This window comes from Chelonia mydas, chromosome 12 (assembly GCF_015237465.2).
Source record: "Chelonia mydas isolate rCheMyd1 chromosome 12, rCheMyd1.pri.v2, whole genome shotgun sequence".
NCBI classification, from domain to species: Eukaryota; Metazoa; Chordata; order Testudines; family Cheloniidae; genus Chelonia; species Chelonia mydas.
Genome location: NC_051252.2, coordinates 23,388,840 through 23,413,075, shown reverse-complemented (window position 1 = coordinate 23,413,075; position 24,236 = coordinate 23,388,840). Strand labels below are relative to the sequence as shown.

Genomic DNA, 24,236 nt, shown 5'->3' with positions numbered 1-24,236 from the left:
AGGGATTGCATAGTTCGTCTGCATTTTAGTGGCACTACCAGGGGATGTCGGACCTTTTGCCCTTGTTTGTAGACACTCCGAAATTAAATATAATCTAACCTTAACACAGTTTTGGGAGAAATTTAGTATAACCTTGCACAGTATTTTTTTTTTTACAAGTATTGTGACATCTGTACTGGCAAATCACTGCTAAATCACTTGTGGTTTAATCATTGTCACAATTATAACCACAAAATGCCCTAACTAGCAGCAAAAAAAATGACTGTGTGAGACCTTTTGAGAACAGTCTCCAAACAGAAGTGACTAAGTACCAAGCAGTAATCCCAAGTTATTTTTGTATTTTTTGTTCTATATTCCAGTACAATTTCTAATAAAACTTAAGTAAATAACCTCAGATTACTTGGATGATAAGATAACTGGGATAGCAGTAGTTTCTGAACAACTATAAAACCTTTTCTTAATGTGATATTCTTGTAAATTGCTTATTTAAGATAAATAAGGAGGATTATCCTGCCTTTTAAGAATGTCAGTTACGAAGTTACAGTACATGTAATAAAATTAAAAGATTGTGTCTAATTCTCAACTTCATTGAACTCATTCTTCTCCTTTCTATATCACCAAAATTATCTGGGCTCCAAATGAACATCCAGAGAGAGAGAGTGAGAGCAGTGGTTTTGTATGATGTTTTAAGTCTTTAAAAGTTAGATTTTAGAAAATATTACAAAGTAGTTTGGCAGTTTAGGGGTTGGTGGGAAAATAATCTAAAAGGTAAAAACAAGAGGTGTCTTTATTTCTGTCATACCATTAGCTGAGTATCTAGGCATAGTATCTGATAATTTCAGATTATTGCTGGAAATTATATAACTATATCTATATATCTATATCTTTGTCTCTATATATCTATAGATGTGACTCTGGTTTTTTTAAATATAATTATGCCAGATGTATTGATTGTGCCATTTTTAAGCACATTATACCATATACAACAGAAGTGTAAAATAATGGTACTTTTAGCATAGTAGCTTTCTCTATAGGTTAAGAACCATTGATGTTAGATTTTTTGCTATTTAATCCATGGACTGTCACATTCCATTATCTGAATTGCCCAACAGCCTGGTCATTGTTGTATATTTCAGAATGTATATTTAAAGCTCTTTAATATTTACATTGCATACGTCACTGTAAAAGGTGATTTTTATCCTGGCCTCTTGCCCAAAAACATGCTGAATGGCAACTAACCAATCAAAACTTAATGAGCCTTGGTAACTGGACTTTAGTGAGAAGCTCAGTCACTGGTTCACTGACCTGTATTACACAGTATCTCATTTGGCAGTGAATTAAGAATAGAGCAGACACATCATCAGCAGATTTTCCTGAGTGCAGACTTCTCTTGGTACTAACTTCCAAAGTCCAAGGACGCTCCAATCTAGCTTTCTAAACCTGATCTGACAGTGTGGTATAACCAGCTTATAAATTGGCTTAAAGATGATAATTGAACTAACCTTTCTACATTTAAAAAAACCCATAACATTTTGGCAATCATGATAAACTTCTCATAACTGATAAAAAAAGAACCTGAATAATACAAACCTTGAAATATTTCACAGGGTGATTGGGGATGCAGGACAAATACAAAATGATATTAAAGCACAATCAACTGTTATGATTACATTTGCAATAATACATGTAAATAATGCTTTTTCAGCAGGAACAAGATAGATGCATGCATCTTTGTTTTTATACTCCCTTTGGTCTCATCCAGATTGTTAAGTGATACTGCTCTAATGTAAAAAGAGGTTACTGACAAGATTCTGCTCTCAGCTGTCCAGGGTGAACCTTGGCTACAATATTTCTTTTTCTTTTCCCCTTCCATGTTCCCGTTGCCAACATGTGTCAGGAGAGCAGAGCAGCAAAACTGGAGACACTGATAAAAGCCATGAGTCCCAGATGCACTTTCTAATTAATTTAAAATCTTGCTGGGGGTCTGGTCAGCTAAAGCCAGATTTGTATGTGCCGTTGTATTATAAAGAAACATAATTCTATTTTGATGGTTCAGTTATAACAGCAGTCCTTGACAATTTCACTCAACACAATTTTAGGATTAAAATTAAACTTTTAGTGTATGTTTTTATATTTATTGTATACTATATTAAAAACACAAAATTTGCATACAAATCTCTGTCTCTCCTGCTTGTTAGTTTGCAGCCTTCTTTCTTGAATAGACTATGTGCTCAAAATTTTTAAATATTTGTCAGATTACTCTGAAATACTTGTTTCTCATAGTAAAATTAATGTTTTTGAGGCTTTATTAAGGTTACCAGTTAGGAAAGGTTTGATGAAAAGCTTATAACTGGAAAAGCTCTGTTAATTTGCTGTTTTAAAAAACCCCCATGTTTGCACCATATTAACCAAGCTTATCTCCAGCATGACAATCAGTTCATATCTAGCAAGACGATGACTCCAGCATTTTTTACTCCAAGAGCAGTAAGTTCATTCTACTTAGTTCAATATCTCCAGTTGGCTCAGAATTGCTAGTGTTTGTCCTTACCACACGAATAATGCATGATCGCGTTCTACTGTGCAGTAGGTTAACAAAGATCTTAACATTTTCCTGCCTCCCCAGAGAATATACATTTAACCAGATAAAATGATCTGCAGGTGAAATATTTTAGTATTTAGAATTAGAACCATTTGAATTCATAGCAAACAAGGCAGCTGAGTTGTTCAAAATACAAACACCCTTTTAAGACAACCACATAAAACGAAACATAAAGACAAACAGTGCAATAGAAAATATAGCTGTCTGTGCACTTCACGTCCTTTGTTTATTTTTTCATTTAAAAATCTTTGTTGTATTTTAATACTTACATTACAGGCCTGCTTGCAAAATGATACATGAATCATTTAAAAGGGTCTCTTAGGCAGTACTTAATTTCCCTATAGCCAGTGCTTTGCCAGTGCTATTTACAGCTACAAGAGTACGATTCAGAGAATTGGAGCTGAAGTGATTCTCTCCTATGACTCAACTAATAAACTTTGTCGGAACACTAAAGAAGTTTTCATGTTTGGGTTTTTTTGACTCTCGCCTCTGAATATTGTAATAGGCTCAAGCCTCAGAGTTCCCATCCAACTTTAACTTTTCTGAACTCAAGGATAATTCAGAACTGGAGCTTTGGTTCTGATACATTTCTATTTGCATGACTAGATATGAGAAACACTCAATAGTAGGAAACCAGGGGGGAGAGGATGCACAGAATGTTCTGGAAAAAAAATTATAATTCCTTCTCAACTAAAAGAGAGAATCCAAAATTGTTCTCAGCAGTGGGTGCAAATGCTCAGCTAGGACTTGCAGCTAAAAATAATCAGTAAAGCACTTTTTAATTAGAGCATTATAATGGTTCACTTTCTCAAACTGTATTGCCTACTAAGGGTGAATATTTTTGAAGATTTAATTTACGGTTGGAAAATGTCTCCTAATGCCTGTTGTTAGCTGTAGAGCTTTCTGTGTAATTTTCTAAGTGTTGTTTTTACTCATGTGGATGCTTCTCCACATCACAAAAATGCACCCATCATTTGGTGTAATTGATTCCATGTGCTAAATAAAGGCAAAGGGATGTTGTGAGTCAGGACTGAGGTGCATTATATTCCGCAAGGTTATGTAAGGAAGCTTGTACCTTGCCTGTTTACGCTCAGCACCATTTTTCTCTAATACTCTACAAATACCAAATGCTATTAGTGCTTGGAGAGGCCTCATTTTAAATTCATTGAAACAAGTTATTCAGAGCTTTCCACTTTATACACTGACCAGATGCTGACCTCAGTTACACCACTGCAACTGCATCGAATATGGTCCCAAATGAAATGTCCAGGATTGTGTATTAGCAATGCAGAGAAAGTAGAATTGATGACACAAAAATCCATATTCTGTATCTCAAGGCAGATTGTTATTGCTATTCAAGTTCTTCTCCATGCAGATTTTTTTCTAATATCACAGGTTTGATTTTAAATTTGCAGAGTTTAGTCTAAGTTAAAGATGTCCAAAAGAACCAATCAGCAAACTTGTAGTCACAGTTGTGCCAGAATATTTAAGTGAAAGTACAATGTCTTTGCATTCCTAATGTTAACCGAGGTTTATTTTATTTTCTATTTGTTTAAAAGTTGCTTTTCTACCATTTTTTGCATATCTACTAGGTTCTTAATCTATTTCTGCTAACAATATTGTGCAAATTACACCGAAACTCATAAAGTGAAGTTACATATGTAACATAGTTATAGTTCGATGATGCAGAATTACAAGAAGTGAAATTTATCTAGAGCTTGAGGGGGGTGAGGTGCCTATTCTTTCTTTGATACACAGGTATAATTAGATCCATGTTTAAAATCTCATTTTAGTTTTACTTCACAAACATTCATGTGTGGAAACAGAGATTTAAGTGACATTTCAGACATTTCCATGCTTCTTGTGTGGCCGGTGCACAACCTCACCAGGAGCGCTTGTACCAATTTAATTGCCAGTGTAGAGCATTGTGGAACAGCTTCTGAAAGGCTGCAACAATCAATGTAAGCAACACTGTGTGTACATTGACACTCTGTCAGCCTACTAACTACATCGACCTAAGCGCTACGCCTCTTGCAAAGGTGGAATTAAGTCGGTGAAGTGGGCGAGTTACATTGATGGGAGCTATGTTTTAGTGTAGATACTTAGAGTTATGTTGGCATAAGCTGCCTTACATCGACCTAACTCTGTAGTATAGACCAGGGCTTAGTCCTAACCTAAAAAGCAGACACAGAAGAGAGATTTTCAAAGGCCCTTAGGCTCCCAGTTCCCACTGAAAGTCCATGGGATTTAACTCTCATTTGTACCTTTGAAAATCTTCCATAGCATGCTTCTCTTGAACCAAAGGAACACATGAAATACCAAAGACTCAAACATCTTAAGAATTTTGTATGTCCAGAAGTCACCAGAAAGGTTCATCACTAGTCCTCTAAGCTCAGACTGGTACAGAGGGAGACAGGAAGTCAGAGATATGTGGGAACAGTGATGTTTACCACATAGAAGTTGAGTACAGGAAGCATATAATCCTAAATCTACAAAGTAAGAAGAAAAACAGACATGATACAGTAATTTACTATACAGACAAGACTGTATTGATGCAGTTTAACATATAATAGATGTGGAATCTGTTATGAAGTAGCTGTGGAATAATACCAGACAAACCTAGAGAGTTGAATATTAGTGTAACCAGTGTTCAAATGTATGCAACACTTGAAGAAAGAGTGTAAAAGTCTAACAATGTGGGACTAATTCGATAGCTGAAATAAATGAATCTGTGTGTCATCTAACTTGACCCTATGATCAATTGAGCAGTTCCTGTTAGTGGAAACTCTTTGCGATGCGTTGGTTCATGTTTGGATAGTTTGCAGTGCTAAACAGATCTGATGACTTTAGACATACAGTGCTGCTCATCCTGCTCCTGACCTTTATTCCAAAGACACGTGACAAGTATGAATTTTATTTGAGCCCTGCTATGGGAGTGAAGTATTTCTCACTTTGCAACTTTATTACATTTAGCAGAAATTCCTTCTGTAATTATGACATGACATTAATGTTCACAGGAACTCAAAGCTGGATGTTCCACTGGGTAAAACAAATGGTAGTTGAAGTGGGGAGGCTGGACATAAAAATTGCTGATTTTTCTATAGTCATGCCAAATTTGAACAAGGAAAATACTCGTTACTGTACTTTAGCCCTAGTTACCTTAGTTCTCCAACTGTAATTGTTGATGATGACTCAAATCCTTGGTGAACTAATCAAAATAGCATACTATGTTACCAACAGTGGAAAAGACCCCCTCAGCAGTTTTAGTCAAATTATACTGTATAATACACACAAATAATAGGTATGTAATGTGTCCTGATACTCTACTTATAGGCTACCAGCAGTATTTTGTAATGGTCCTTTAGCATACGTAGTGGAGGACTTGACTTTTACACAGCCCATTTGCTGGGGGAAAGAACGAGGGAGTCATAAATTTCTGGAGAGTGTTTTTGCCAGAAAGACAAAGCTATAAATCTGATATATTCACAGAAAAGTGACATACATTTCAAATGTTCTAACCAGTATGCTCACCATGAGAGAATTGATTATAATTTAAATATAATTATGTTAATATTTTATGCTCTGCTTTTCAAATAACTGACTATGGTTTTACCCATTGATGGTCTTTCTAAAAACTCGTGGGTATATTAATGTTTGCACAGACATGAGCAAACACATACAATTTAGCAAAAAGTCTTATTCAAATCCTGGTTATATTTCATTAGGTTTCTTGTTGACCATCTAACGTTGCACACCCACGTTAGCTGTTTGTTTCGATTTGAAATGTTTTCCTGCTAATATGGATACTCTGCTTACTTCCTTTTTTTTTTTTTTTTTAAAGAAGTGAAGGGGCTAGGTATATTTCTTTTGGGTTTTTTTCTGTTTTATTTAAAAATATCTAGAAATAGTTAACTCAGCTGCTTTTTTCTGCTCTCTAAGGGGTCGCCTGGCCTGATATGCACCGTCTGGCAGACAGAGTCCATCTGGAAGAGCTGATTAAAATTGGCATCCTGAAAGGCAATGTAGATGACATGGTGAAGGTTCATCTGGGTGCAATATTTATGCCACACGGACTTGGACATCTACTTGGAATTGACGTGCATGATGTTGGAGGCTACCCAGAGGTTAGTGCTAGCTGTTTTGCAGATTAACCCTTCTGACCTGAGTAGGCATTTCTTTTAGTTTCACAGTCAGTAGCGTCTTAGAATCATCATAGAATCATAGAATATCAGGGTTGGAAGGGACCTCAGGAGGTCATCTAGTCCAACCCCCTGCTCAAAGCAGGACTAATCCCCCATAGTTGTCCCAGATCCCTAAATGGCTCTCTCAGGGATTGAACTGACAACCCTGGGTTTAGCAGACCAGTGCTCAAACCACTGAGCTATCCCTCCTTCTCTGGGTAGGAATTGATATGCACTGAAGTTTTTCTTTGCTGGTGTGGTATTTCGTGTGGTTTTCCTGAAATTAAATGATGATTTCATCAACACATGAAATGCTCCTGTGAAATGCCTACTCCTCCTGGCCTGCAGGGATTCTTAGCGTTCCTAAAGCTCCTGTGAATAAGGTGCAAGAGTGTGTTTTATTTTCAGTTGGTCCATTTGTTGCATCTATTTATTCAGCAGTAGCCTCATGATCAGCAGTGTGCTCATGCAGAAGCATGTGTTCCCTGCCTCAAAGAGTTTATGATCTAAAAAGACCACACCGGAAAAAATAAATGTAAGGATGGAGTGAAAGGATTGCAACTTTGACGCAAGGTGATCAGGGTAACGATTGGCACACAGCTTGGTAGAGCCATCATTTTACATTTTACATCATTTTAAATTTAGTTTGCAGGAGCGCATTTGTTAGTGGAGAAAAGGAAGAAATTGTTAGAGTAAGGGAAGGGAGTGGGGACAGAGAAACTGCATGGGAGGGAGGTGGAAATGGAGGTGGAGGGAGTAAAAGCAATGGACAGAGTTAGGTTGACAAGGTGGGAGAGGTCATATCTTTTATTTGACCAACTTCTCTTAGTGAGAGCATTAGGTTGGGCAGCTGGGGTGCAGCCATTGTAGAAGAGGGGTATGATAAAAATGTGACTAACACCCAATGGCAATGCAGCGGTGAGACCCATTAAGACCTCTGATTTTTCCACTGCAAAATTTAAAAATATACTCTGAAGCCATAGTCAACCTGGGTCTTGAGAAATCCCATAAAATACAATATCCCTGTTTCCCTTCATTTCCAACAATAATTGCTAGTACCTCTGTTTACCAGCCAGCACCTCTGTTGTTCTCTGAACAATTTTAGAGGGATTGATGCGAATATGCAACATTTCAAACAAAATGTTTTTTTGCCTATGAGTATGCTCAGTATCAATACTCCCAGCCTTGACACATGCTTCAAAAAACATTTCCCTCCGAGGAAATGCCATTGTAAAGTGTACATTTATTCTGAACCTGCACGGTGCTAAGTTCCTCCTGTGAGAAGCTGAGTGTCTTCAAGTCTGAATGGTGTGGGAGGTTACAAGAGCTCACCCTCCTGCAGCAAGGCCCTGAATGGGACTGATGACAAACTCTTGCCAGAGTAGGTACAGATATGCCTGATACATGCACTCACTGTGAAAAAATAAAACACACACCTGCGAGGAGCACACACCTTGCTAATACATAATGCACATCCCTGCAGTTCTTTCATGGGGATTTTTAGAGGAAAGATACTTTGCCAAAAGGAGAAACCTCTCTTGAAGGGAGGAGGGAGATACGCTCCCTCCCAGACACCTGCCCACGGGCTTTTCCCTGGCTGCCCATCTTCCTACATTGAGGTCTAGTTCCAATGAATCATTAGCTTATTCTTCCAACTTGGGTCACCATATATTCATTGGCTGTAGTGTGTCATTCAGTGTATTGGTCAGCCGTAGGCATAGAAAGAACCGGACTGCTAGGTCTCTCCACAACCCTTTGCAATCTTTTCAAACCTAAGAGCATGACTGATGTGTCTGTACTACACAAGCTGCAAAAGGAGAGTCTCCTGAGGCAGGCTAGTTGCTATTAAAATGTTTTTCTCTATCCTTTTAATACTAATTTTACCAAAACTGTGTGGCTCCTACATTTTTCCCTCTTTGGTTCAATTTTAAAATGCATATTTTTCTGAAAAAAGAGTTTAAAGGTGAATGCGGTTTGTTAGTGTGAGGGTCAGCTTGAGTGGATTCTTGCATCAGTTCTTAGTCCCACAACTGCTGCTACTGCATAATAATTGATTTAGGCTACATAGGAGAAGAACGTAAGGCTCTGGTGTGAGTGTACATACATTCCCTAGGCAGAAAGAATTACTTTCTCCAGGCACTATTTGATCTTTACATGTAACCATATTCTGGCCACTTAGAAAACTTTTCAGTGCACTGAAAAGTTTTCTTTCTCAAGTACAAGCACGATATGCAACTACTTTTGTTCTTAAAAGATTGGTGACAAATGTCTTAAAGCCTGACAGAAACAGTAATGAAGAATAATAACCAAAATAACCATGATGAAATATACAGGGATAATTAAACAACTACATAATGTAACGTGTATGTCGATGTGAAGTCTGATTAAGGCCTGGTCTATGTAAGGAAATTAGGTCAGTATAACTTCGTTGCTCACTGATGTGAAAAATCCACACCCCGGAACGACACAATTAAATCAACCTTAACCCCCTGTGTAGGCAGTGCTAGGTTGACAGGCAAATTCTCTCGTTGACCTTGCTACTGCCTCTCAAGGAGGTGGAGTACCTATGCCAAGGGGAGAACACCTTCTATCGGTGTAGGTCAGTGGTTCTCAAACTTTTCACATAGCAAGCCTCTGAGTGCGACCCCCCCCTTATCAATTAAAAACACTTTTAAATAAATTTAACACCATTATAAATGCTGGAGGCAAAGCGGGGTTTAGGGTGGAGACTGGCAGCTCACAACCCCCCATGTAATAACCTCGCAACCCCCTGAGGGGTCCCGACCCCCAGTTTGAGAACCCCTGGTGTAGGTGGCGTCTTTACTGAAGTGCTCCAGTAGCGCAGCTTTAGTGATACAGCTACACTGCTGCAGCATTTTAAGTGTCGACAAGCCCTAATATAGAAGAGTGACTAATACACTTTTCAGAGCATTAAAAACGTTATTTCCTAGAATTAGAAGAACTATTTTTGTGTATTAAATGCATACTCTGAGTGCTATGTGAATTTGACAGTAGGTATGATTTCCTCCAAAATTAATATGATGGTTCATGAATAGCGTCTGAAAGAAGAGATTCTATAATTCTACTACCCAATAATGAGACGTTCGCAACAGTCTAAAAAAACAAACTGTAACTGCCGAGGGGTTTGGCTGATACAATAATAAATAAAACTAGTTGAAATATTTTCAGAAAGATTTTTCCCTGTTTTGTATTTTTTGAGTATCACAAGATTTTAAGAAAAAAGTGTTTTCAATAATGTATCATACAAATGTATGTGTTCTGCTTCACATTTTTTGTAAGATTTCCATCTTTTGCATGGTCTCTGGGCCCCTTCATATGAGGATGAATGGGACTGGAAAAAGGAGTGCGAATTGGCTCCCACCTGCACCAAATGTTAGGAGCCTGGAACCTCCACTTCTCCAGCTTCTTTAAGGGATGCTTTCTTCTAGTCAGCTACAGAAGCTTTTTAGGCATGATATTAATACATTTAGGAACATGTTTGTGTTGTGGGGGTGTTCATTTATGTACCATGATCTTATTGGTTGAACAGTTGTGAATTGGATGTTTCTTTTTTAAAAGCTACATTTCACAGTTATGATTTAAATACTGATGGAGATGTAATTTGAAAGCTGTGTTAGATTTCTCTCCAACAAACCACAGGGTTTCACATTATCTCAGTTATGCCACGTAATGACTGCTGTTTGGGGATTGCCTTTTTTAAGGAGAGGGAAGAAATCATACGTAAACATTTGAACCTATGTTTTATTTTAAACATCACGGTATACAGATGTTCCCCGGGTTACGCAAGACCTGACTTACGCAAATTTGCACTTACGGAAAAAGTTCCGTAAACTAGAAATGGGGGGGAGGTCTTCTTTTCTTTTCTTTTTTTTGCGTAACGTTTGGGGATACGTTTCCGACTTACGCAAAATTTGAGTTACGCAAGGCTTTCCGGAACGGAATGGAACAATTGAGTAAGTCGGGGAGCGTCTGTACTTAATGATTGACATAAAATTACAGTAATATCAGTGTACTGGAATGGGCTTTTCAGCTTGAATTTGATGAAAAAGAAACAAAAATTAAATTGAACCCTTGGCTGTGTGCAAAGATTCATCGCTAACTTATATGGCACAGATAATTAGTTGCCCTTTGCCCTTTGTCCATGCTGTTCTCTCACCTCATGTTGGCATTGAACTCACACAGCAGGAGTGACTTGGCAGACTCAAGGGAGATCTGTTAGTGGACTCCAGAATTTAAGAGCCCAGTCAACGCACAGTCAACCTATGGAACTTGTTGCCAGGGAATGTTGTGAAGGCCAAAACTATAACTGGGTTCAAAAAAGAATTAATACGTTCATGGAGGATAGGTCCATCAATTGCTATTAGCCAAGATGGTCAGGGACACAACCTAATGCTCTGGGTGTCATAAGCTTCTAACAGAAGCTGGGAGTGGACAATAGAGGATGGATCACTTAGTATTTGCCCTGTTCTGTTTATTCCCGTTGAAGCACGTGGCATTGGCCACCATTGGAAGACAGGATGCTGGGCTAGATAAACCATTGGTCTGACCCAGGATGGCCATTCTTATGCTTCATATACTTATGCTCATACTTAACTTTTAAGCATGTGAGTTGTTTTGACTTTAATCATGTGAGTACTGAAACTACTTCTGCTTATAGTTTAATGTTTGTGTAAGCTTTTGTAGGCCCAAGAGCCAAGTAAGTTTTAGGACAGGTGAGAGGAATCAGTAAAGTAGGATATCTCCTGCACTTTTAAAATTAACTACAGGATATACATTTTGTAAGGCCAGAGCCTCACATACAGAGGGAAAACCCAGAATTGTTTTTCAATTAGATATAAAGCAACAGATCCTTCTGATCCATCACAGACCTTTCTTCATTACAAATCTGTAGTTGTCCCAGCTATGCCAGAAGAAAGACAAGATGCAATGGATGTGATTTAATTAGACTGCAACTTAATTCACTTAAAATATCTGGGAATAACCGGCAATAAACTGTTATCGAGCAGGTCATCATTAGTTTCTTAATTGTTTCCCCCCTACTTGGAAGAACTGCTCTCAGCACTCTTACATCCCAACCTGGTCCCAGCCAGCCTGTTTCTGGGCCCCGTCATATGAGGATGAATGAGGCTGGAAAAAGGAGGGGGAATTGGCTCCCACCTGCACCAGATGTTAGGAGCCCCAAACCCCCACTTCTCCAGCTTCTTCAAGGGATGCGTTCTTCTAAATCCTCTTCCAATCCATTTTATCTGAGAACCATATCCCTTCTGTGAGAAGTACCCCTGCACTAGACATCTTTCACAAGGAGTTCCCCCACCACCTGATCCAGCCACTTCCTGTTCCTCCCTGCTCTGTCCAGGTAGATTCTGTTCACCACCTCCATTTGCAGAAGTGACCCCACATAAAGACAAACAACCCCTTTTCTTCCTATCAGCTGGACAAGGACACCCCCACATTCAGTTGTGGTGAGCTAGTTTCTACAAATGCTCATTTAGCATACAGAGTTGCTTTCTTTTCCCTTATGTGTTTCAGGAAAGGAGTTGTTTATATACATAAATCAAAATTAACTAATGTTCGTTCTCTTGTGTATTGTACAATCTATTTTAAGGGCTATATATTCAAATTCTGACTAATCTGTGTCAGCAGTTTTGCAAATGCAGTCAGTTGTGGGTTCATAGGAATTTAGGGATAAGATTTCAAATAAATTAAGCTCTCCGTTGCATGTTTGTAAAATAAGTCTAATTGTATGCTGAATTTATGAACAAATACTGAAGTTGAATATAGATTGAGTGCATGTAGTCATGTAATTTCATTCTGAAATTACACATGCATTTGCATGCCTAACCACTCTAAAAATCTGACCCTAGACCCTATCCAGCTTCCTGATTTCTGTATGCAAAGGTTTGTATCTACAGTTGATCTGGAAAAAGGATAAACAATGAGGTGGCAAAGTTTGCAGTTGATACAAAATTACTTGGGATAGTTAAGTCCAAAGCTGACTGTGAAGAGTTACAAAGAAATCTCACAAAACTGGGCTACTGGGCAACAAAATGGCAGATGAAATTCAGTGTTGATAAATGAGAAGTAGTGTACATTGGAAAACATAATCCCAACTATACATACAAAATGATGGGGGCTACATTAGCTGTTACCACTCAAGAAAGCGATCTTGGAGTCATTGTGGATAGTTCTATGGAAACATCCGTTCAGTGTGCAGCAGCAATCAAAAAAGCTAACGGAATGTTATGAACCATTAGGAAAGGGACAGAAAATATCATAATGTCACTATATAAATCATGGTACACCCACACCTTGAATACTGTATACAGATCTGAACAGCCCATCTCAAAAAAGATATATTAGAATTGGAAAAAGTACAGAGAAAGGCAACAAAACTGGGGTATGGAGCAGCTTCCATATAAGAAGAGATTAAAAAGATTAGAACTGTTCATCTTAGGGCATGTCTACACTTACCGGTAGATTGGCACTGCTGCAATCAATGCAGCAAGTGTCGATTTAGCGGGTCTGGTGAAGACCCACGAAATCAATGAGAGAGCACTCTCCCATCGATTTGTGTATTCTGTCTCCCTGAGAAGCGTAAGGGAAGTTGATGGGAGACGCTGTCCTGTCGACACAGCGCAGTGTAGCCACCGTGGTAAGTGGATCTAAGTACGTTGACTTCAGTTACGTTATTCGCGTAACTTAGATCAATTTACTGCGGTAGTATAGACCAGCCCTTAGAAAAGAGGCTGCTAAGGTGGGCGATATGATAGAGACTTATAAATTCATGAATGGTGTTGAGAAAGTGAATAAAGAAGTGCTATTTACTCCTTCACATAACATAAGAAGCAGAGGTCACCCAATGAAATTCAGAGGCAATAAGTTTAAAACAAAAATAAGGAAGTACTTCTTCATGCTATGTACAGTCAACCTGTGGAACTCTTTGCCAGGCGATGTTGTGAAGACCAAAAATGTAACTGGGTTCCAAAAAGAATTAGATAAATTCCTGGAGGATAGGTCCAGCAAGATGGTCAGGGATGCAATCCCATGCTCCGTGTCCCTATATCTCTGACTGCCAGAAGCTGGGACTGAATGACAGGGGATAGATAACTCAATAATTGGTCTATTCTATTTGTTATTGAAGAATCTGGCACTGTCCACTGTTGAAAGGAAGGATATTGGGCTAGATGGTCCAGTGCTCTGACCCAGTATGGCTATTCTTATATTATGTTCACATTTCAGATGATTAGATAACTCTTATCTACAAAAGATTGTGTGTGTAAAATTACAGGTCCACAATTAGTTTTGTTTTGAAAATATGACTGTAAAGATGGATTGGGAGTTTGGGGAAGGGAAGGAAACTTTTAAAATTTGGTCTCTTAGACACTTAAACGTCTGTCTCTGTGAATTCTATGGAGAGTTTAGGCTATAATGCTACCAGTATTGTATCAGGAAATCAATGCAAGTAATTCTGCATGCATCTGAATTAACCATCAACCTTTCTACAGTATTTTTCTTAATTAAATTATAAATATACACAGTTGGACACTGTAGCATGAACACACCGCTTATCCATGTTAACTAAAAGAAGAGTCTTGGCTATGTTTCATTTTCTTATGAGGAGACAATACATTTTAAATATATTTTATAGATTGTGAAGTTCTTTTGGTGTGTTTGACATTTACCAAGTAGACTGCTTTTATGAGGAATTTCACAATGCTGTTTGTGTATTTATTACATGCTGTGCACATGCTTGCCGTATCCTGCCCTATTTTCTAATTAGCGAAGAAGCAAGTTACTTGCTTTTGGCTGAGAGAATTTTTGAAAGCATTAAAAATTATTTTAAAAAAGAAAAACTTTCCAAGTGCTTATTATTCAATTATTTTTCAAGTATAAGCAGCAAAGTTTGGAATAACACAGTAAGTTTTTCATTTCCTAATTTCTATCCATCACAAAGTATGCTGTGTTCCAAAAAACTGATTCCAGACATTGTTAGCTTAGATTAGTTATTCATTAGTAGCCAGGTTTTTGCAAAATTGGCAGTAATATTTTTTTTCCAGTAAGCAGCTTTCACATGCAGCATTCAATAAGCACTTCCTTACCCTTTGACAGCAACACTGCAAAATGTGTGCAAATATCCTATAAAAGTAATGTTGTTTTATTCAGAATATATCTATTATCTTTCTTTTGTTGCTTTGTAAAAGCTTTTAGTTTTGGAAAACAGTGTTGGTGGTATACAAACTACATTTATGGCCAGATTTTCAAAAGAATTTAACACCCAACAGCTCCCATTTAGGGACCTAAATAAGTGCCCTGATTTTCAGAAGTTCTCTGCAGTGAGCCACTCTCATGGAAAACCTTGTCCTAAATAGCATAATTCTTGATGGGATCTGCTGGATCCAAAACACTTTTGAAAATCTGGTTGCTTCATTTAGGCCCCTAAATGGCAGTTGAGCAGGCTTGAAAATCTGGGCCCAGTGGCATACACTAAGTACTTCAGAAAATCTTACCCTTAGTCAGAAAAAGCTAACTTCAAAGTATGAAATCTCCATTAGGTTTGGCGTCAACCATAGCATTTAATCATGGATACAGTTTTCCCACACACTTTCATTTGTTTTCTGAGTAAATTCTTTATAAATGAGGATTTGTGCCTGTTCAATTGAAAAATGTTAAACATTTTGAATTGGAAGACGGCTGAAATTTTCTTTTAAATCCCAATTCCTTGTCTCTTGATTCTAGAGATGTTTCAATTTCATTTATATTAATTGACTGCAAGGCTCTGTAAAATGTTAAGTATATTTTAAGGCTTTCTGCAATAACAAATCAGTTAATTTAAATTGGGTTAACAGCTGTCACTTGGACATCTCAAGTTATAAAAAAAAAAGTTGTAGAATTTATCTTTAAACGTCTCTGGTTTTAATTGCCTATATTGCTTGTTCCTCGATGTATACATTTACAATTAGCCATATTAAAAGACATATTGTGTGCTTGCACCCTGCTTACCAAATGATACAGATTGTTCTGTACCAGGTACCTGTCCTCTTCATTATTTTTGTGTCATGGGCAAACTTTATATCAGTAATAAAAATGTTAAAATAGATTAGGGCCAAGAAGTGATCCATGTAGAACACCATTAGCAGCTCACTCGTTTGAAGATGATTCCCCTTTGACAATCATTTGTGTAGGGTTAGTTCTGAGTTCATCTTTATCACTGTAATAAATTGTGTATCTGGAGTGAAGATAAGGAGGTACTTGCTTCTCTTTCTTTATCTTTTTATTTTAATTCAGCCCCTTTTCAGCAATATACTGCCATGTGGGCCACCTTGGCAATGAGCAGGAAAAGTATTGCCAAGAAGAATGTTTGCAAAGGCTTCCCATAAGGAAAAATCCTATAGACTTTAATAGGGATGAAACCAATCAGGTTCTACAGAAATTAGCCTGAAAAAACCATGGTGTTTAGTACAGAATAGGATCCTTTCTATAAGCCTTTTAAAGCCACCTATATAATTTACTAGAGCATTATATCCTAGCTGTGTAATTCTACAGTGTGGAGAAAAATTATCATTCTCTATCAAGTCCCAAAGGCCTTTTCTGTGACGGTTTAGTCTAAAGTTTTTGGATTTACAGGTTGTAGTAGAAAAACGGTTTTTAACATAAGCAGAACAGGAAAAAAGCTCAGTTCATGATACAATGCAGCCCTTTACCTAACAAGTTATGAAACTTTGACTTCTCAGGGTCTTTTACCCCTTCATTTGAATATTAGGAAACTGATTTTGTTTTGTTTCTTTTTAATTAATACTCAGTCCAAAAATCTTTACATTTGGGGTTTAGATCTGAATTTTGCTGTGACAGTCCATCTCTGTTTTTAAACAAGGACTAACATACATATTGGTGGGTGTATTCGGAGCAATTTACTGTATGTACAGATTTTGACTTTTATGTAAAAGATTGTGATAATATAGTTTTCTTTTAAATTATATACAGAAAATAAGATGTAAAAAGTATTACTATGGGGTGTGTTCCAGTTTTGTGCCTTTGGGTTTTTGCAAAGGCAATTCCTATCAATATTAATAACAAAAGGCCCTCAAAAGAAAAAGCCCAGAATATCCTACATATGTTCTCTGTCTGTAACAAAAAAAGTCATTTGAGTATTAAAACATTGAGTATTAATGTTCTCCTATTCTTTGCGATTATATGGTAGCTGCCAACATGGTGATTTTACCATTCAATATCTGCCATTTACTCTCATTCCTGAGTTGTATTAAATCTGTTGAAATAGAAAAAACATTCAGTATCTTTCAGTACTTTCATAATGGCATCAGGGGAACCTGGTGACATCTGAGAATGGGGAAGCAAAAATGACATGGGAAGTTAAGATCAGAACCAAGTTACAGGAGTAGATTAAAATCCCATTGTACCTGACTCCAAACATGCAGTGCTACTTGTAATAAATGACACATAATTCTGCTTTCTGATTCTCTTCCAGTCATTGCAAGGGAAGTTTAGAGTGCAGTTTAAACTTGGTGCAAAGCTTGGTGCCTATGAAAAGAAGAAAAACTTTAAAAATAGCCAAATTACATTGTGGTCTCTGTTGCCCCAGTGTTAACTTTTAGTTGTGTCCCAAAAGCTCTGACAAGTACAGTAATTAGATTATCCTACAGAAAAGGAAACTGTGACTCCCAAATACCAGGAGAAGTATATGGTGCTTGAAGTAGGAACTCATCTAACCTAATGTGAGTTTCAGACTCAGTTAACTAGCAGCTTCTTTTGCTGGCTGGAGTCTGCTAGGGCTGTCGATAAAAACCCAGACAGAATGGTGACGGAAGTTTACTTAATTCACTGAGCAAGAAAACCAAGAATTCAGGGAGAAGGGACCAAGAGACAAATTATATGAAATTCAAGGTTTTATTTTATTGTTCACCATTCAGGACTCTGTTTTTTCTACAATAAATGAGCTCATTAAACGTAGGTGTGCACAAGGGGTGACTGGTAGAACAACCTAACTCTTATTTTTAATATAGATATAGTATAATATAGTATGAGTATTTAAATAATATTTGATTTTTTAATTAGATAACATTGTCATGACTGCTGTGCACTGGATGTGATCTAAAACTGAGATCCCAACAACTTGTGCTAGCTAAAGATCCCATGGCAACTTAGTAAGAAAAAGTACCAATGTATAGTTTGAAACTGTTTAAGAGCCTAGCCCTGTGAATATTGCCCAGAGTTTACAACTACGAGTAGTCATATTGATCCAGATCTTGATCCCTGCTACAGCCACTTTGAGCTGTCCTTATCAGGCTGATATGGATTCTCTGTGAGGGTTGTTGAAGGATGTGACCAGAGCATCTCTACACTCAGGCAATCCCTGGCTGATATCCCTGGGGAGCCATTAGCAGCTGATACAGCTAGCAGAGGCCTGGGGCTCCCTCTTAGGTCCTGTGCCAAGCACAACTCAAGAGGACCCAAGGACTGGGGACACTAACCTCGCTGGAACTACTCACATTACATAGTAAGCATTACATCTGGTAATGTTACCAGGACTGGACCCTAAGTTAATAAAACACTTTGGATCCCTCAGTGGAAAAAGTACTTATAAATATAAGATATTGTATTATTATTTTTATTCTTCTCAACTCCTGATGATGGACTGTGTACTGAGGCACAGCAGGGACATTGCAGCCCTTTAGTTTTAATTGGATCCTTTTACTAGGAAAGAATCTATGTATTTTTTCACCTCCTAATTTCCTTTTTATTCCAAACGAAATCTGTATTTCATATTACTGCTCACTTATCTTAATTTGAACTTTTATTTTGATCACATAGTAGCATACTCAGTTTACATAATGATTCTGTTGTTCCCTTGACAGTGCTTGTTGCCTAGATTTGCTGTTTTTTGTTACCTTACATGAACCATTAATTGGAATCCAATGTTCTTGGCAGGAGAACAGTTGCAAATGACCGTGTCATACATCTGTGCTTACTGTGGGCGTGAACCAATTTTCAAATGCAAATAGAACTTCAAAATAAAATCACAGTGTTAGAATATGGTTTTCGATACTGTTTGTTGCTTCAGTGTACAATAAGATGAACAGTTCTTCAAAAGCAAGGCTTCCCAAAATACCACTGAATGTACCTTTTTAGATGCATGGGTGCTAAGATGTTTACTGTACCGTTGTTCTACATTTCTTTTGGGGGCAGGGATTGCCTTTTTGGTGCTTGTACAGCACCTAGCACAATAGGGTCCTGGTCCATGCCTGGGGCTCCTAGGCACTACTGCAATACAAATAATAAAGTCTAGTGGTGCAGCACTCTCATTTTGATCCTCCATTTCAGCTCTCAACAAGCAGCAATGCTATAGAAAGTATCCAATGCTTGATTCAAGGTGTTAGTTATTTGGGTGAGCATGCTGTATGGAAATTTCAGTTATAAAAGGGAGAAAATCTAACAGAGGATTCTGGGGTCAACAGGACATATTTTGCCCACTGGGTTAGGCACCCAATACAGTAGGGTGGCCCTGGAAACAGCAGTGTTCCTATTTTCAGGCCTGTCCCAGGGACCCTGCCAGCTTTACAGAAAACAGTTGCTTTAACCCAATTTTTGTAAATAGCCTGAGCAGACTCTGCCCTTAAAGGATATGTCTACATTGCAATTAAAAACCAGGGTTGGGCTAAGGGTCTGTTTAATTGTGGTGTAGCTCTTGGGCTGGCGCCGGGCTATAGGACCCTGTGAGGTGGGAGGGTCCCAGAGCTCAGGCTGCAGTCCATGCCTTAACATCTACACTGCAATTAAACAGTCCCTTAGCCTGAGCCCCACAAGCATGGGCCAGCTGCGGTTTTTTAATTGCAATGTAGACACAAACAAAGAAGCTGCCAGCCACCTGAGCTGGTGAATTTGATAACAAGTGAGATGAGTGCTAATATGTCTAAAAAACCAGGTACCACATAAGGCACTCAAATATCAGAGTGGAAGCATGATAAGGGTATGTCTACACTGCAGTTGCTGGGGATTGCAGTTTAGGAAGGCATATCTGTGCTAAACGTGGCAAAAAATATCAGTGAAGATATGGTGGCATGGGTTGTACAAGCGCACCTGGAACCCAGGGTACTTACCATGTTGCTAGCTAGTGTGGTCATGTATACTCAGCTGCAGTCACACTTCCACTTGTAATGTAGACATACCCTGACTGTACCCAGAGAGAGACTGTACTCTTCCACCCTAGTCTGTCATATATTGATACCCTGCCCTTTTTTCCTTCCCCGTGCACCAGGCCTCTAATAAGCTACTTAATAGTTCTGCCTTACACATGGGAAAAGGAAAGTGCTCTTGGGTTGAGAGAGGAAGAGGGAGGAACTGGCCTTATTTCCTTTTTCTTTGACACATTGCCAAATCCTCCAGTGCACACTTTGCTGACCCCCACCAAAAGAGTGCCTTTAACTCCCCCACTTCAACCCCAGCAACAGGTTTCCTGATTTGTAACTTTGAAAATCTGATCTTCCCAGTCTTTACTCTCTGCTGTGACATTTTGGTGCACAAATTTAGCCTTACCCCATAACCACGTCCCCAGCCACTACTAAAATCCAAAGAAACTGGGTTTGGAACTTAGGACAAAAATGCTTTGCTGTCAGAAACAGCAGATTGCCACCAGAGCAGTTGCAAATTACTCTGTGCGTATTGATAGCAAACATTTGTCGTCTCTTGGGAGAAAGTATTAAAAGCAGTATCTGATTGCAAGCAGGACAGATAATGGTCTAAACGCTGAACTTTGAGATCTTAATGGTAAGCACCAAAACTTTTTTTTTATAAGAAAATGTCTTTCATCTCATTTGTGTTAAGTGGAAAGTAATAATTACAAAACCAGTGTCAATCATGTCTTCAGAGTGTTTTGGCATCTTGATTATTTTTATCGTATATCAATTTATCTAGCAAATGGCTTGGAATGATTTACAAAAAGAAATTTAAAAACAAAATTGGGGAGATAGAGGCTTAAAAGTCAAATATGGTTTGTTGGTTCAGGGGAAGTTTGTATAAAGCAGCTTAGATATATTTGGAAAAACTCCAAAAGGCCCTGCTACTAATCTAATTCTTTACAGCTCACGAAAGAGATTAATCCACAAAACTGGATGCCCTTATTTCCTTGGCTTTAAACATTACAGAATGAGACCAAGATGACATAGCTTACGGGACAGCAGTGAAAGAAAGATGCTCTATCTCTGTTCAGTTATAAATAGATCTTAAATAACTAATGTATTGATCATTTCAGTATTTAAGAATACAATTTCTAAATGTTTTGCTTAATCTTGATTGTTTCCCAGTCATAGTTCAGCAAGACGATTACATCTCAGCTCGCCCTGTTTTAGGTTAAACCTGGTGAATAATAATCATAAAATCCTGATCAAAACTCACCAAAGCAAACAAACAAGACTGGGTTTATCAAGTTTCAGAGTAGTAGCCATGTTAGTCCCTATCCACAAAAAGAACAGGAGTACTTGTGGCACCTAAGAGACTAACAAATTTATTAGAGCATAAGCTTTCGTGGGCTACAGCCCACTTCATCGGATGCATAGAATGGAACATATAGTAAGATATATGCGTGTGTGTGTGTGTGTGTGTGTATATATATATATATATACACACACATACAGATAAGTTGGAAGTTACCATACAAACTGTGAGAGGTTAATTAGTTAAGATGAGCTATTATCAGCAGGAGAAAAACACTTTTGTAGTGATAATCAAGATGGCCCATTTAGACAGTTGACAAGAAGGTGTGAGGATACTTAACTTAAGGAAATAGATTCAACATGTGTAATTGACCCAGCCACTCCCAGTCTCTATTCTATCAAGCATTCTTAAAACTACAATACCCACCTGCTGAAGTGAAGAAACAGATTGACAGAGCCAGAAGAGTACCCAGAAGTCACCTACTACAGGACAGGCCCAACAAAGGAAACAACAGAACGCCACTAGCTGTCACCTTCAGCCCCCAACTAAAATCTCTCCAGCAAATCATCAAAGATTTATAACCTATCCTGAAAAATGATCCCTCACTCTCACAGATCTTGGAAGACAGACCAGTCCTCGCTTACAGACAGCCCCCCAACCTGAAGCAAATACTCACCAGCAACCACATACCAAAAACACGAACCCAGGAACCTATCCTTGCAACAAAACCCGATGCCAACTCTGTCCACATATTTATTCAAGTGACACCATCATAGGACCTAATCACATTAGCCATGCCATCAGGGGCTCGTTCACCTGCACATCTACCAATGTGATATATGCCATCATGTGCCAGCAGTGCCCCTCTGCCGTGTACATTGGCCAAACTGGACAGTCTCCACGCAAAAGAAGAAATGGACACACATCTGACATCAAGAATCATAACATTGAAAAACCGGTAGGAGAACACTTCAACCTCTCTGGCCACTCAATAAAAGATTTAAGGGTGGCAATTTTGCAACAGAAAAGCTTCAAAAACAGACTCCAACGAGAAACTGCTGAGCTTGAATTAATATGCAAACTAGATACCATTAACTTAGGTTTGAATAGAGCCTGGGAGTGGCTGGGTCATTACACATATTGAATCTATTTCCTTAAGTTAAGTATCCTCACACCTTCTTGTCAACTGTCTAAATGGGCCATCTTGATTATCACTACAAAAGTTTTTTTCTCCTGCTGATAATAGCTCATCTTAACTAATTAACCTCTCACAGTTTGTATGGTAACTTCCAACTTATCTGTATGTGTGTATATATATATATCTTACTATATGTTCCATTCTATGCATCCGATGAAATGGGCTGTAGCCCACGAAAGCTTATGCTCTAATAAATTTGTTAGTCTCTAAGGTGCCACAAGTCCTCCTTTTCTTTTTTCAAAATCCTTTGTGACTTCAGCATAGTCTCAGCAGCAAAATATTGTGATGACCAGTATATAGACCATATTGCCACAACCCTGCTAGCACTTACATATGTAAAGTTAAGCATCTGTAAGTATTTCCACTGAAGCCAAGAGAGTGGGATTTATTTTTATTCAGGTGTTGCAATACCTGGCACATTTTGTAGAAGATTATTAATATCCTCAACCAGTCTCTGCAATGTTTCTAATTTCTTGGCTAACTATGTCTTCATATATCATTGTACTTTACCAACTCTCGGAAAGAAGAGAGTGTTTTACTTGTCAGAACTTGATCGCTTTGGCTATGTTTTCAGTAAAATCAGTCAGCACTATGTTGCCTGAAAGTCTGAATCTGAAAAAATCTAGTTCCAAGTGGACTGCAGTTGTGCGACACTCAAGATGAGAACTGTTGTAGACTCACTGCTTTTGAATCACGGTCATAAATGCACATTTTAATAACATTCAATAAGGATGTTGATTTGCATATCCTTAGAGAATTGTCCCATGCTCCATAATTCAATTCCTTCAGCAATAAAATGGGCCTGTGTTTCAAGATTTGTAACTCATTTTAAAATATTATATTGGAAATGCTTTAGAAAGGGTGCAGGGGGAAGAAATAATACAAATAGATTTTATTTTTCTAAAGGAGTAAACAAGGTGGGAGTTCAGTACCAAGTACGTGGTGAGCCAGCATTTACACAGTACAAAAAAGCTCTGTTTACACACCTGAATTTAAAGCTGTGAATCTATTTGTTTGAAGTGCAGATGGATATGAAAGTTAAGATAGAGATGGTTGTGTTGTGTTATTTCAGTCCTCTGCTTCCATCTCCATTTCTAGCCTTTCTGGGCTTTCATACATCCTTAGAGGGCTCAACATAGAAGAGTTATAATAAAAGGCTAACTGTGGATTTATTTTTCTGTCATTTAAAACAAATGCTTCTTTCCTAGGGAGTTGACCGCATTGACCTGCCAGGCCTCAAAAGTTTGAGAACTGCCCGAGTTCTTAAGGAAGGCATGGTGCTAACCGTGGAACCAGGCATTTACTTTATTGACTGCCTGTTGGACCAAGCACTCAATGATCCTTCACAGTCTTGTTTCATCAATAATGAAGTCCTCCAGCGTTTTCGAAGATTTGGTGGGGTGAGTAACTTTACTGGGTTAAAAGAAAAGGAGTACGTGTGGCACCTTAGAGACTAACGAATTTATTTGAGTATAAGCTTTCGTGAGCTACAGCTCACTTCATCGGATGCATTCAGTGGAAAATACAGTGGGGAGATTTATATACATAGAGAACATGAAACAATGGGTCTTACCATACACACTGTAACCAGAGTGATCACTTAAGGTGAGCTATTACCAGCAGGAGAGCGGGGGCGGGGGGGTGGAGGACCTTTTGTAGTGATAATCAAGGTGGGCCATTTCCAGCAGTTGACAAGAACGTCTGAGGAGCAGTGAGGGGTGGGGGGGGTAAACATGGGGAAATAGTTTTACTTTGTGTAATGACCCATCCACTCCCAGTCTCTATTCAAGCC

General features: G+C 38.3%; 1 protein-coding gene across 2 annotated transcripts in view; it reads left to right on the top strand.

Moving 5' to 3' along the window:
* The window catches only part of PEPD (peptidase D), a 234,086-nt gene that overhangs the window by 196,970 nt on the left and 12,880 nt on the right, over positions 1 to 24,236 (top strand). For both annotated transcript variants that reach the window (XM_037877714.2, XM_037877713.2), the window contains 2 exons: positions 6,539 to 6,723; positions 23,653 to 23,844. In XM_037877714.2, coding sequence (XP_037733642.1) covers positions 6,539 to 6,723; positions 23,653 to 23,844 — 377 coding nt within the window. The remainder of the gene's footprint in view (positions 1 to 6,538; positions 6,724 to 23,652; positions 23,845 to 24,236) is intronic.